At 50.9% G+C, this 14,780-nt stretch overlaps 1 protein-coding gene and 1 pseudogene across 1 annotated transcript; both read left to right on the top strand.

Moving 5' to 3' along the window:
* Positions 1-818: 818 nt before the first annotated feature.
* On the top strand, positions 819-3,526 carry LOC118642178 (annotated as a pseudogene).
* A 385-nt stretch (positions 3,527-3,911) lies between these two features.
* Positions 3,912-14,647, top strand: PLK1 (polo like kinase 1). Its single transcript, XM_036280641.1, has 10 exons — positions 3,912-4,405; positions 5,106-5,274; positions 6,398-6,542; positions 7,405-7,498; positions 8,799-9,018; positions 12,213-12,368; positions 13,345-13,422; positions 13,612-13,766; positions 13,860-14,042; positions 14,221-14,647. The coding sequence occupies exons 1-10, from the start codon at positions 3,998-4,000 to the stop codon at positions 14,425-14,427; spliced, it is 1,815 nt and encodes a 604-aa protein (XP_036136534.1). The 5' UTR covers positions 3,912-3,997; the 3' UTR covers positions 14,428-14,647.
* The last annotated feature ends 133 nt before the right edge of the window (positions 14,648-14,780 follow it).

Raw genomic sequence — 14,780 nt, 5'->3', positions numbered from 1 at the left:
CTGAGTAGCTTAAACAACAGATTTATTTCCTCACAGTTCTGGGGGTCAGAGGTCCAAGATCAAGCTGTTGGCAGGGTTGGTTTCTCCTAGGCCCCTCCTTGCTGTGTCTGCACATGGTCACCCCTCTATCTGTGTGCCTATGTCCTAATCTAATCTCCTCTTACAAGGAAACTTGTCCTATTGGGTTAGGGCCCACCTGAATGACCCCATTTTACCCTAATCACCTCTTTTCTTTTTTATCCTCACCGCGGACATTTTTCCATTTTTTGTTTAGATAGAGTGGCAGGGAGGGAGGGTGGGGGGGGAGAGAGAGAGAGAGAGAGAGAGAGAGAAACATCGACATGAAAGGGACACATCGAGTGGCTGCCACCCACACGACACAACCAGGGCCGGGGACAAACTGCAACCGAGGTATGCGCCCTTAGTGGGAACCGAACCTGGGTCTCTCCGGACCGCAGGCCGACACTCTAACCTCTGAGCCAAACCAGCCAGGGCCCTAATCACCTCTTTAAAGGCCTTCTTTCCAAATCCAGTCATATTCTGAGGTACTGAGGGTTAGGGCTTCAGCATATGAATTTTGGGAGAAGACAACTCAGCTCGTAACACATCCTGACCAGTTCCTGACTATGTCTTTCTGGTTAAGTGCTTTTATTATGCCTCTTTAGTACAGTCCTTCCAGATGGAAGGGCTGGATGAGAGTAAAAGGTGATCGAAAAATGTATCTCCTTCGCTGTAGTGGGACCCTGAGCCATCTGTAAACTCCTGATGTTGCTCCAGGTTCTTCCAGGTCAGTGCGAGGGCCTAGCTGCCTGAGGAACATGAGTGGGCCAGCAGGAAAGGGCACTGAAAGGAAAAAGTGTATGTCTTTGTTCTCAGCACTGGGCTGGGCTAGAAAGGGAGGAACCTGTCCAGAATTTCCACAGGACAGGAAAAGGAGGGGACATGTCAACAGGGAAAAACTCGGCAGTGAAAATGAAGGAATGCCTGAGAATCAGGGAAAGAAGGAAAACAGCCTTAGAATGCTGCAAAGCCAGAAGTACCTTGGACTCTGGAAGACAACAAAAAGTTAGAAGAAGGGAAAGAGAGCAAGGGAGAGGCAGGAGATGAGGGAAAACCAAAAGAAAAGAAGGAAGACCCACCATCAGACCAAGGGCTACCGGAAAGTGCCCCGCTCAGGAGGATGTACCCAGAAAAGCCAAAATAAAAAAATTAACAAGGGGCTGGCTCAGTGCCTGAAGGGGTACAAAGAGGCCATACACGATATGCATTTGAGCAATGAGGAGGTAAGAGAATTAGATGAGATGGCTAGGGTAGAGGATGAGGTGAAGAAAACCAGACAAATTGGGGTATTTTTTTGGATGCAAAAAAGTTTACAGGACCCCTTCCACCCAAGGGGCCCAAGAGAACTCAGGGATGGCTGCAGGCCCCACAAGGGAACTTTGAAGACGATCCTTTTATGCAGTTTACCAGACTCAGGGCTTCAACCTTATGCTTATACTTTGCTTTAGGTGTAAGTCTTGTTATATCCAACTGTAGCCCTCTATGTTTCAGGAGTAGGTTTTCATCTGTTGCATGGAATAATATCTATGGTGCATTATACAATTTAAAAAACAGTTTGAAGAACCATTAAAAAAAAAAGTTTGGCTCAGCGTTTGAGACCCGGGTTTGGTTCCCGCTAAGGGCACGTACCTCGGTTGCAGTTTGTCCCCGGTCCTGGTTGGGTCGTGCAGGTGGCAGCCACTCGATGTGTCCCTTCACGTCGATGTTTCTCTCTCTCTCTTCCTCTCTCCCTCCCACTCTATTTGAACAAAAAACAAAAAAATGTCCTTGGGTGAGGATAAAAAAAAAAAAAAGTTAGGATTGCTGAATGGTGGGGAATGCTGATTTTGTAACTGGAGAAAAAGCAAAAACCTAGCATCCGGGGAGCCTCGGGGATGCGAAAGGCATTTGTGATGTTGGTTTGTCAGAACTCTTCCTGGGAGCTTTCCAGTGCTGCCTCCCTGCGCACTGCCAGTGCTTTGGGTTTGGCCTGCTGAGCCTGTGGTCACACCCCGCAGCACTGGCTGACAGCGGCAGAGGCTCCCGCACTCCGTCAGAACACCTTCAGGTGTCGTCCGCACTCCTGAGCTGGGCAGACTGGTACCGCAGACACGCAACACTGTTTGGAGCAGACTCCCCCTTAGGCAGCCTTCAGGGGAGTCTGCCTGAAGGAAACAAGGACTGGACGATTTTTATACCAGCCAGGGTGCTGTGGGGCAGGAGGTCCCATGGTAGGGGCTATCTACACTGGGGGCACTAATCACCTCTACTGCCTGACCAATGTCTGTCCCGTTTGGGGTACCCTCACATTGTAAACTCATTTTCAAGGGGACCACATGGCTCCTCTGGGGTTGTGGTCTGTGCCCATCACCACACTGGCCCAGCCCTGGAAGGTTTCAGCTCAGCTTGAATTTACAAGCCACAGCTGTGTTGTACCTAAGTTGATGCCTTGGGCCAGGTAAAAATCTGTCAGACAGACACTAAGGAGATACATTTTCATGGCTACTGGGAGTTATTTTATTTTATTTTTATTTAAATTTTCTTTTCTTTATTGATTTTAGAGAGGGAGGAAGGGAGAGGGAGAGAGAGATAGAAACATAGATGAGAGAGAACATCAATTGGCTGCCTCTTGCATGCTCCCCATTGGGCCCACAACCTGGGCATGTGCCCTGACCAGGAATAGAATCGGCGACCTCTTGGTGCTTGGGTTGACGCTCAATCACTGAGCCACACTGGCCGGGAGAGTTATTTTAACAGCTAAATCCAGGATCCCTAATAGGTATAGCTGAGGTCAGTCCTGCAGGTTGGTCTCACCTTGTGTAGGGATCCTACTGATAATCACTGCTGTAAAGAAGCCTGGGCCAAAGGCCAAGGGGTCAACTGTGTAGAAAAGATTTCATAAAGCAAGTCTGAGATTGCTTGCTTTGAAAAGGCCTGTTTGCAAGGCTGGCCCTTGGCTGGCAACTGGGAACTTGGACCTGGAGAGGCTTCTCATCATTCACTAAATGAGTGGCTCACTGTGCCTAAACTGCGCGTGCAAACGTATTTTATGCTGAATATCTGCTTTCCTTCTGGGAATCTGGAATTTGGTGTGTGTTAGGCAGAGAGTGTCTGCGCAACCAGTCTCCAGTTAAAGCCTTGGGCATTGAGTCTCTAATCAGCTTCCCTGGGTAGATAACATTCTGTTGGTGCAGTGGGCGGCTCTGGTATGGAGCCTCTCAGACTTGAGTATGTATGTGTAGTAATCACTTGGGCTGTCACGCTGAAAGGCAGATTCTACTCGAGGTCTGCAGCGGGGCCTGAAAAGATGCCTTTCTGACAAGCTCCAAGATGATGGTAATGGTAGTGGTCCCTGGACCTTACTTTGAGTAGCATTGCTCTGTAAGCTGTTATTTGAACAAGAGTAGGGACCTTGCCATGAAGATGCAAATTCATCCTATTTTTACTTAAATTTTAGTTTATTGGGGATATCCCGGAAGAGAACTGATGGCATGGGAGGCAGGTTCTAAGGCCTCCCCAAGCTACCTCTTGGCGTTGCTGGGTCTCTATTTTGAATTTATATTCTAGAAGGCAGGGTCCGGGTGGAGGGAGGTTTAAGAAAAAGCTTCCTGGAGGAGGTACTAATCCGGCCGCGGAGAGAGGAAGAAACCCGGAACTCTCGCTCGCCAAGGCTCCTTCCCAGACACCCCACGTGTCTACAATCCGAGTCCGGTTAATCAAGCCCTCCCCCTCCCCCTCCCCAAGCCCCTCCAGCTGTGTAGGGTTAAAAGGCGGCTGCGGTGCCGAGCGCACCCAGAGTGCCGCGCGGCGGGCGGGTTTGGATTTTAAATCCCCGCGGCCAATCAGTGGCGCGTAGGCCTTTGTAACGTTCCCGGCGCCGCGTTTGAATTCGAGGAGGAGCCGAGCGGTGTCAAACCTTCTCCCAGACCCTGCTAGACCGCCGAGCAACTCCGGGAGCATGAGTGCGGCGCCAACCGCAGGCAAGCTGGCGCGGGCACCAGCCAACCCAGGGAAAGCCGGGGGCCCCCGCGCTGCCGCTTCGGGGGCCCCAGCTGCCGCCCCGCCGGGGAAAGAGATCCCGGAGGTCCTGGTGGACCCACGCAGCCGGCGGCGCTATCTGCGGGGCCGCTTTCTGGGGAAGGGCGGCTTTGCCAAGTGCTTCGAGATCTCCGACACGGACACGAAGGAGGTGTTCGCGGGCAAGATCGTGCCGAAGTCGCTGCTGCTCAAGCCGCACCAGAAGGACAAGATGGCCATGGAGATATCCATTCACCGCAGCCTCGCCCACCAGCATGTCGTGGGCTTCCACGGCTTTTTCGAGGACGACGACTTCGTGTTCGTGGTGTTGGAGCTCTGCCGCCGGAGAGTGAGTGTCGCTGTTGGGGGGCCGGAGCTGCCCGGGGGCCGGGGTGTGGGCGCCCAGCCCTGGAGCTGCTGGAGAAGGGGTGCTAGAGAGGAGGTGCTGGGAACCTCGGGCTCGGTAGGGGCGGAAGAGCTCCAGGCAGAGCTTGGCGCTGCTGGGGGAGAGGGTTCCGGTTAAGGGAAGCCCGAGGCCTGTTGCTGCTAGGGAAGTTGGCTCCTGGACGCCGGGTTTGGGGCGGGGAGGGGGGGTCGTCGGAAGGGAACCCTGGTAATGGACGCTAGGGCTTCCGGAGTTACTAAGGGTGGAGTCCGGGGGAAGAGGGGCCTTGGACCTGGAGCTTCCGGGCTGGGGCTGGGTCAGGGAGAGGGTGGTTGGAGTCGGACTTTGGCGGTTCAGGAAAGGGATCTGCTGCTGCGAAAAGACCCGGAAGGGGGATACTGGGGACTCTGAGCTTGGGGAGTGGGGCTGACGGAGCGATCCAGGTCTGGGCATGGGAAGGAGCCATAGGAGAAGGGGTTGCTGTGAACGGTTGTGGCCACGTTTATGGGAGAGCCCAGATCCTAGTTGTCCTGGAGAAGAAAAGTCAGGGGTGGGGGTGGGGAGTGAGGGTCCTGGGCTGCCTTTACCTAAAGATACTGCCTCCACCCTTGGACCTCGGTGCCAACCCCCCCATTCCACCTCCGTCCTCTTTTCCCCTGCCCAGTCTCTCCTGGAACTACACAAACGGAGGAAAGCGCTGACTGAGCCGGAGGCCCGCTACTATCTGCGGCAGGTGGTTCTTGGCTGCCAGTACCTGCAACAAAACCAGGTCATTCACCGGGACCTCAAACTAGGCAACCTCTTCCTGAACGAGGATCTAGAGGTGAAAATAGGTGAGGTGCTGGGCCTGCAGGGGTTCCTGATGCAACAAAGAAGTGGGAATAAAGAGGAGACTGGGAGAGGGGAAATAGGAAGGAGATTGGGAAGGAAGAAGGTGGGAGGAAGTCTGGGCTGTTGATTCCTACCTGTATGTTTCAGTGTACAGTTCTGTAGTAAGTCGTTTGTACAGTGCATTATGTACCCACCCAGAGTCTGGTCTCCTTCCATCACTGACCCGCTTTACTTTTCATCCGCTCCCCGTTTCCCTTCCCCCCTGGTAACCACCATACTGTTGTGCCTCTTGAGTTTTTTTTTGTTTGTCCATTTGTTGCTTTCTATTTTGTATCCCGCATGAGTGAAATATGGTTCTTGTCATTTTCTGTTCGACTTATTTTACTTAACATGATACTCAAGATTCATCCATATTGTTGCAAATGGCAGTATTTCGTCTATTTTTATGACTGAGTATATATATACCACACCTTTATTCAGTTATCCATCGAAAGACACTTAGGTTGTTTCCATGTCTTGGCTACTGTGAATAATGCTGCAGTGAGCATAGGGGTACATGTGTCTTTAAAAATAAGTGTTTTCAAATTTGAGGAGTCGATACCCAGAAGAGGGATTGCTGGGCCATATGGTAACTTGATTAATTTTTATTTGGTTTCTTTATTGATCTTAGAGAGAAAGGAAGGGAGAGGGAGAGAGAGCTAGAAACATTGATGAGAGAGAGCATCGATCAGCCACCTCCTGCATGCCCCCCACTGGGGATTGGGCCACAACCTGGGCACCTGCCCTGACCTGGAATGGAACTGGCAACCTCTTGGAGCAGGGGTCGATGCTCAACCACTGAGCCACACCAGCCAGGGCATTTAATTGGTTTTTAGAGAAGGGAGGTGGGGAGAGGGGGAGAAAGAAACATCTATGGGAGAGCGAGACATTGATTGGCTGCCTCCTGCATACCCCCTATTGTGAATCAGCACCCTGGGTAGGCCTTGCTGCATACAAGGACTAGAGCTTGAGGGGTCAGGTGACCCTGGTTCTTGTGGTCATACCTGAATCACAAAATCAGTAGTCTGCATTGACAGATGACAGAAACTAGCATCTGAGTACCTCCCCTTCCTCCCTCTGTCCCAGGGGATTTTGGACTGGCAACCAAAATCGAATATGATGGGGAACGGAAGAAGACCCTGTGCGGAACTCCTAATTACATAGCTCCTGAGGTGCTGAGCAAGAAAGGGCACAGTTTTGAGGTGGATGTGTGGTCCATTGGGTGCATCATGTAAGTTGGGAGACCCCTGGTCCCTCGCGCTGCCTCCTGCATGGGCTCTTTTGGCAATCTCACCTGTGCACTGATTTGCTTATGAAAAGACTTCTCCAGAGGACAGAATACCCCAAATCAAAGACTAATTTCCCTACCTCTTGTCATTGGTGTATGCTGTAGGATTTCTGCAGCCCGGGCCCCTTGCTACTCAGTTCAGTCCACAGACCCGTAACACCATTACCAGGAACCTACTAGAAATGTAGGCTATGAATCGGAATCCGGATTTTAACTAGGTCCCTGGCTGATTCTCATGCGCGAGTTTCAGAACCACTGATCTAGAAGGCAGCACTGGGTGGGAGGACTTAGGCCGGGAGTTAGAGCAGGAGGAGGTCCCCTGTGGTCTGTCCAGTCAAGGCCCTCAGAGCTGGGTGTGGGCAGAGGGCCTTTTCAGGTGTTACCGTCGTTGCTGGCCTGAGTACTGGAGTTAGGAATGCGCTGTGGCAATGGCGGCCTCCGTACTTCTCAGTGGAGCTATTCCAGATGGAACTTCAGGCTTTTAGCACAGAGCTATGAAATGTAGAGCTGCCTCTGCAGGAGTGGGTAGCTCCCATTTTGACTTGTTCTGTTGTCAGCTGGGGGCCTCTGGGGCCCTGCAGGCTTTTGGTGAAAAATCACTGACCTAGGAGAATCCTGGTCTCATCACCTATTATCTAGTAAGGGCTTTCTCTGCTCGTGTCCTGGTTCCTGGGGCTGCTCATTGGGCTGCTCAGGGACAGAGTGCCTAGAGGGTGCCTGGCCTTTGTTCTGGCCCTGAGATGATTCCTCCCGCATCTACATTTTGGCCGAGAGCCTTGAGCTAAATCCCACCTTGTGCCTACAGGTACACCTTGTTAGTGGGCAAACCACCTTTTGAGACATCTTGCTTAAAAGAGACCTACCTCCGGATCAAGAAGAATGAGTACAGTATTCCCAAGGTAACTAAAAACTCTCGAAGTTTAAATGTATTATATTTTCTTCCCCTCTCACCCCCAAAGCTATTTACTGAGCCCAGCTAGAACCTGGGGACACAGAGATAGGTCAATCCCACACCTGGGTAGCCTCAGGGCCTTAGAGGGTCCGAGTCTGAAACTGCATACGGGACTGGACATAAATACTCACAAGTATTTTTTCCATGCAGAGAGTTTGTAGATTTCATAGGTTGGGTAGGTAACACAAAAAATGCGTAAAAAGCAAAACAATGAAAATATGGGAAGGGGGTAGGGAGCAGAAGGACAAGTGCTGCTTAAGCTTTGGCGGTGGACGGACTGTCTTGATACAGGTGGGCAAATGGCCTGGGTCTTCTGAAGTGGGGTCCCCGTCTGTGGAATGGAGCCGCTGCCTCTGCAGCACCTCGCACAGTGCCCTGCACGCGGGCTGCTCAGTCGTGGGTCACTGAGTTCAAAGTGTGTGCATCATCACAGCCACCTGGCACATGGCCGCTTCCCTGTTTGGTGTTCTTGCCTTGTGTGCAGCCAGGAGCCCTGTGCCCCTAAGGACAGACAGTCCTAAAGGGTCAGTTATCTGTTGGATGGACACAGCATGGAGTGTTCGGAGTGTGGGTCCTTGAGCCAGCTAGACAGTCCGTGTGGGTGCTGGCTCTACCACTCATTAGGTGTGTATTCTTAGGCACTTAACCTCTCTGTGCCTCAGTTTCCTCATTTGTAAGAGGGGTGATAACAGATCTCCACCCCTTAGATGTTGTTGTGAGGGTTAAATGCGTGAACATGTAGGGTGTGCTAGGAGAGTTTCCTGGCACACGGTGAGTGTGGAGCTCATGCCAGGCTGTGACATACGCGTGTGACACGTGCGAGGTTATATCCTAGGGAGCCTTCTTACCACAGCTCCTGGCTTGGTGCTGTGTCCCCATTTTATAGGTGAAGACAATTGTCACAGCTGGTGTAAAGGGCAGAACTGGGGCTTCAGCCAGGTCTCTCTGACCCAAAGCCAGTGCTCTCAAGGTCTACCCTAGGGGTGAGCAGCTTGAGCTACGCGAGTGCAAACTCGGGGACACTGCAGCCTCAAATCAATCTGAATTTTAAGAGGAAGGAGAAATAACCATTCTTACAACTTAGTCTGACACTTGTCAACTCTGCAAAGCTGTTAGTGGGGTGCTTGGCCTTGACTGTGGCCTGTTTGGTACGGGGGTGGGGTGCTGTGTGGGAGGGGCCTGCAGCTCCTGTGCGGGGGTGGCATGTGGGCCCCGGCATGCCCGCTTACGGCTGTCCTCTGCTCCAGCACATCAACCCGGTGGCTGCCTCCCTCATCCAGAAGATGCTTCAGCCTGACCCCACTGCCCGCCCCACCATCCACGAGCTGCTCCACGATGAGTTTTTTACCTCTGGCTACATCCCCGCCCGCCTGCCCATCACCTGCCTCACCATCCCTCCCAGGTTTTCCATTGCTCCCAGCAGCCTGGACTCCAGCAACCGGAAGCCTCTCTCAGTCCTCAACAAAGGTAAGTCAAAGTCTGGGTAGACAACAGACCCCCACAAAGACCCAGGCTTCAGATGTGTGTAGATGGCCCAGGGCTCGGGGGTGCAGTGGAAGGGCCCAGGCCCTGAGCCCATGGCCCTGTCTTCCCCTCAGCCCTGTCAGGAAGGACGACCTCACACGGCTGAGTCACACCTAGCAGGCCCAGAAAGAGGACTGAACACCACCTGAAAAATTCTTATTTGAAAAGTTCTAAACATCACTCTTTTGTGGTTCATTGAGAAAAATAAGAAAGTGTTCAGATATCCACAGAGAACTGAGGGCAGCGGGCTCCTTGCGCCCGCCAGGCTCTGGCCGCCACGGCTTTGTCGCACGTGCTTCATCTCCCTCTAGTTCCTTCGAAGTTTTCCAAGTTGGGCACAGACACCTTACCATTTTACCCCACAAACTGCAGGGTGTCTCTCTCTAGAAGGATGGGTACCTTATAAAACCACATGCCACTGCTTAGGTTAATACTGCTTCTAGGTCTCTTTAGGGACAGAATTAGGAAATACATAATTTGGGCAGGGGGTGGGGTGGCAGCTTGAGTTTATGGTGAGACTTCCATTCACATTTTTTCAGCATTTTATTTAACTTGTTATATTTCAAACATAGGAAAAGGTATAAGAATAGACAAAAGCCCCTATATCCACTTTACCCAGGTCCACAGTTCACATTTTTTTTCACATTTGCTTCATCAGTTCTGTCCCTCCCTCTCTTTCTTCTGAACTACTTGTAAGTTGTATATATCCTGTCCTTTACACCTTAATACTTCAGTGTATGTTTCCCCAAACAAAGATTCTGGTACAAAACCACAGCACATGGCAGTTATCAAGTTCAGGAAATTTAATGTTGATACAGTCTTTTAGAGCAGCGGTTCTCAACCTGTGGGTCACGACCCTTTCACAGAGGTCGCCTAAGACCATCAGAAAACACATATTTCCGATGCGATTCTTAACCAGCAAAATTACAGTTATGAAGTAGCAACGAAAACTATTTTATGGTTGGGAGTCACCACAACATGAGGAATTGTATTAAAGGGTCGCGGCATTAGGAAGGTTGAAAACCACTGTTTTAGAGCAATCTTTGTCTCTACTGTGAAGTTACTGCTTTTCTTTTGGTAATTTATAAGTGATTCACATACAGTGTTGTACGATTTTTACTTCTTTGATTTTATGTTTGTATTTCTTTTCTCTTAAACCGAAAATCTTATTTCCCGACATTAATATATGTACATATATTTTTTAATATATAAACTATTTTTATTTAAAAAATTACTTTAAATCCTCACCTGAGGATATTTTTCCATTGGTTATTTTTTTCAGATAGAGTGGGAGGGGGTGGGCAGAGAGAGACATCGATGTGAGAGAGACATATTGATTAATTGCCTCCTGAACAACCCCGACCACGGCTGGGGATCGAACCTGCAACTCAGGTATGTGCTCCTGACTGGCAGTCGAAGCCATGACTCTTCATTCAGTCTGCAGACCGACTCGCTAACCGCTCAGCCAAACTGGTCAGGGCAAATTAGTTCCTTTCAAAAAAATTTTTTTAAAATATGTTTTTATTGATTTTTTAGAGAGAGAGGAAGGAAGAGATAGAAAGAAACATCGATTGGCTGCCTCCTGCACGCCCCCTACTGGGGATTAAGCCCGCAACCTGGCATGTGTCCTGACTGGGAATGGACCCAGGACCTCTCAGTCCCTGAGACATGCTCAATCCACTGAGCCACACTGGCTGGGCAAACTAGTTCCTTTTATTAAATGCTGTTTTATTTTCTTGCAGTTCTATTTGTCCTTGAAATATATTTCACTTAAAATAATACAGTGTAAAAAAAGTCACTTGAAATACTTTTGCACTGTGTGGATATAGCATCAACTTAATATATACCAATTTGATATATAAGTGCATTTGTTTTCATTATAATCCAATACTGTTATTTTAAGGATTACTTAATTTTCTTTTGCTGTTAATTTTTGACATTCCTTTTATTAGTGATGTCAGTCTTGATTACTTGGTCACGGTGGTGTCTGATGGGCTTCTCCTCTGCAGCGTCGCGATTATTTTTCCCTTTGTAATTAAAACGCGTCTTGCTGGGAGAGGTTTTGAGACTGTCCTGTTTCTCCTCAGATTTCCGCCCACTGGTGCTAGCACTCATGTGGATCTTGCCTTTGGCAGTTGTTACCATGGTGTTCTGACCGTGATGCTTCTCCCTCCGGCTCCTCCCACATCTGTCCTTCGGGCCTCTTCTGAGAGGAGGAGCTGGTGCTCGTCCCGTGTACGGTTCACTTCATGGCGTCAGTCTGCACGCATGCTAGGCTTTCTTCGGGCTATCATGTCTTAGTGTTATTTTAAGGATGGCTTTTTTTCTTCTTCTTTTGGCTTTAATTTTTGGTCATGAAACATATTTTAAAAACTTCTTATACTGGAAATTTTCAAACTTACCCAAAAGTAGAGAGAAATGTATGATGAACCCCCATGCATTCATCATCCATTTTCAATAGTAATGTTTGCCTATATTTATTTTTATTTAGTCCACATTTTCCTCTCTTTTTTGGCTAGAGTTTTAATATTATTTCATACTTTAATCTTTATCGCAGCATAGTTTTTTTTTAACTGAAAACTCTGATCTGTAAGTATTGTAAAGAAGAATTTCATATTCCACAAGGAGAATGAGCACATATTGGTGGGGAAAGAATTGGACAGATGAGCATAAGACAAAATCATGCTTCTACACTTGGATATAACCAATGTTAAAGTTTCAGTGTAGATCTTTCGGGCTATTGATCATATATAAGTATGTAAAGCAAACTTTAGGTTGGGAAATATCTTATGTTTTCATTAAATGGCTGCTTAGTTCATCCTGCTGGTCTGCGATGTACTGAACCCTCCCATTTTCCTGGATACTGAAGTTGCTTTTAATTCTGAGTGTCCGACTCTGTGTGTGGCTGTGAGCCTTCCTGAAGGGCGTGGCCTGGTGCTGGGGGTGCCAGTGAGTACCATGTGCCTGTTGTTGGAGTGTGAGCTCTCTTAGCCTGGCACTGACTCAGTTTACCCAAAGCAGTAGCAGCTAAGAGAGATTTTCAGTGGGGAGAGTACCAGCTGTGGCAGGGGGTCCCACACTCCTCCAAACCTGCTGCTTTTGTGCCCAGCCAGTGACCCTATCTCATCTTGTCCTAGGTACAGAGAACCCCATGCCTGAACGGCTCCAAGAAAAAGAGGAGGCAGCAGTCCGGGAGACCGGTGAGGCTGTTGACTACCACCTTGGTGACATGCTGCAGCAGCTGCACAGCGTCAATGCCTCCAAGCCCTCGGAGCGGGGGCTGGTGCGGCAAGGTGGGCGCTGCAGTGGTGGGGGCAGTGGGGGTTGCTTGAGGCATCTTGAGAAGGCAGAGAAGTGTGTTACCTTGTCCAGGCCCCTGTTCCATAATGTGTTTAGTTCCCCCGTTTCCTGGAGATTAAATTCCCAGTGAGTTAGCCTGATGTCCAAGACCCTCCATGATCTGGCCCCTTCCTTTTTCTGCCTCAGGTGTTCTGTCTGCACAAATGCCCATCTTCCAGCACCTCACTGCTGCCTTGGCACCTGTCCACACACTGTTCTGTCAGTGAGTTCCTGGTTAGCCTTTAAGACGGTTGAAATAACAGCCGGTCGTGCTCCAGCCTCGGGGCTTTGCTCACACTGTCCCTTCTGGAACAGTCTTCCTGCAGATACCTGCGTGGCTCACACACTCAGTTTTCCAGTGTCGGCTCTGGTGTCCCCTTTCACGTGCCTTCCCCGGCCCAGCTCCTAGCACTTGCCACCCCCTTACCTGACCTGTTCTTAAGTCTCCATATTGGTTTTCTGTATTTAAAAAAGAAGGTGTTATTGCTGTCACTGTGCATAACATTTGATGTATTTGGAATTGTCTCTCTTCTCACAACATTTTAATCACTTAAAACTGGAACGCTAGATAACGTCAGCCACTGACTCTCCAGGATGGAAGAGCTTAAATAGTTTGACTGGTGTCTGTCCTTGCGACTAGAACGCAAGTCCGCGAAGGCTGGGTCTGTCCCTGCTCACTGTGCCCCCACGTAGGCCTGTGGTCAAACGGTCAGTTGACTGGATGAGGGGAGCTTGGTGCTCCGCACCGTGACGTTCTGCTTACATGTCTGTCCTGTCTGAACTTTTTGGCAGCAGAGGCCTTGCTTTGCTCTTTGGGGCCCCAGGCCTCTTGACTGAGCCCAGATGGGGTACCCATTAAGCGTCCCCAGTGTGGGCTACCTGAGGGGAAGAGGCTGGTTCTGACCGATCGTCTGTCTGTTTCCATCCCAGAGGAGGCTGAGGATCCCGCCTGCATCCCTATCTTCTGGGTCAGCAAGTGGGTGGACTATTCGGACAAGTACGGCCTTGGTAGGTTTCTCCCAGAGTGGGTAGGTGGCCCCGGTATGACCTTGTGACCCTTTGCCTTGTTACAGGCTCTTGCCTTTTCTGGCTGCCAGGTCCTCTGTCAGCTCTCCCATCCCAGACCTCCCAGTGCCAGCCCCCAATGTCCCCCTGCTCCCTGCTCCCCTTTCTGAGGTCTTGCCCCACTACCACTAGGATATCAACTGTGTGACAACAGCGTGGGGGTGCTCTTCAATGACTGGACACGCCTCATCCTCTACAACGACGGTGACAGCCTGCAGTACATAGAGCGTGACGGCACCGAGTCCTACCTCACCGTGAACTCCCACCCCAGCTCCTTGACAAAGAAGGTGCGTGCTGGCTGGCCGTGTGGCCCGGTGCCGCTGGGAGGGAGTGCTGTGCCCGGGCTGCGCCCTGACTGGACTCCCTGACTTTCCAACTAGGTCACCCTCCTTAAGTATTTCCGAAACTACATGAGCGAACACTTGCTGAAGGCAGGGGCCAATATCACGCCACGGGAAGGTGATGAGCTGGCCCGGCTGCCCTACCTGCGTACCTGGTTCCGCACCCGCAGTGCCATCATCCTGCACCTCAGTAATGGCTGTGTGCAGATCAACTTCTTCCAGGTGAGCCAGGCTGCGGAGGGGGAGCGTCTGGCCTGTCCTTGGCAGTAGGGAGGGAGTGGGGTCAGGCCCCCCAACCAGCCGGGCTGTCTCCCTTCTGCTCCCCCACATGCACTAGCACCTAGACCTTCAGTCCACTGATCCTGTCTGTCCGTCCTCTTCCCTCCTCCTTTCCTCGTAGGACCACACCAAGCTCATCCTGTGCCCGCTGATGGCTGCCGTGACTTACATCAACGAGAAGCGGGACTTCCGCACGTACCGCCTGAGCCTCCTGGAGGAGTACGGCTGCTCCAAGGAGCTGGCCAGCCGGCTGCGGTACGCCCGCACCATGGTGGACAAGCTGCTGAGCTCGCACTCGGCCACCAACCGCCACAAGGCCTCCTCGTAGGCCTGCCCCCGGAACTGGTGCGCCCTCCCCCGCACCGAGGCGCGTTCCGGTCCGCTCTCACGGGCTGCTCTTTGCAGGGGGCTGCTGTGTAAGTTATTTTTGTACACTTCGGGTGTGGGGTCTGTGGCCCCTTCCCTTCCCTCCCAACCCCACCATATGTATAGAATATTGCTGTTGGGTTCAGGACTGTCCTTCCCCTGTCTTTATATACATTAAATACGTGAGAATCTCCTTTTCCTCCTGTATTCCGAGAATGGCATGCACTTGGCTCGCGGCACACCTGTGCTCCAGGTCTGGCCTCAGGCTGCCCAGCCTCTGAGGTATCTTCAAGGCGAGGCCAGCCTCAGTGCCCA

The sequence above is a fragment of the Molossus molossus genome, unplaced genomic scaffold, assembly GCF_014108415.1.
Source record: "Molossus molossus isolate mMolMol1 unplaced genomic scaffold, mMolMol1.p scaffold_m16_p_3, whole genome shotgun sequence".
NCBI lineage: Eukaryota > Metazoa > Chordata > Mammalia > Chiroptera > Molossidae > Molossus > Molossus molossus.
The sequence above is the reverse complement of the archived record's forward strand: the minus strand, read 5'-3'. Positions and strand labels throughout refer to the sequence as shown.

What these genes read in the sequence shown, in the direction of transcription:
- PLK1 (XM_036280641.1), top strand. Translation starts at nt 3,998, where the DNA reads ATGAGTGCGGCGCCAACCGCAGGCAAGCTGGCGCGGGCACCAGCCAAC. An exon ending in TCTCTCAGTCCTCAACAAAG is followed by an intron (nt 9,019 to 12,212) that starts GTAAGTCAAAGT and finishes ATCTTGTCCTAG; the next exon opens with GTACAGAGAACCCCATGCCT. An exon ending in CCAGCTCCTTGACAAAGAAG is followed by an intron (nt 13,767 to 13,859) that starts GTGCGTGCTGGC and finishes CTTTCCAACTAG; the next exon opens with GTCACCCTCCTTAAGTATTT.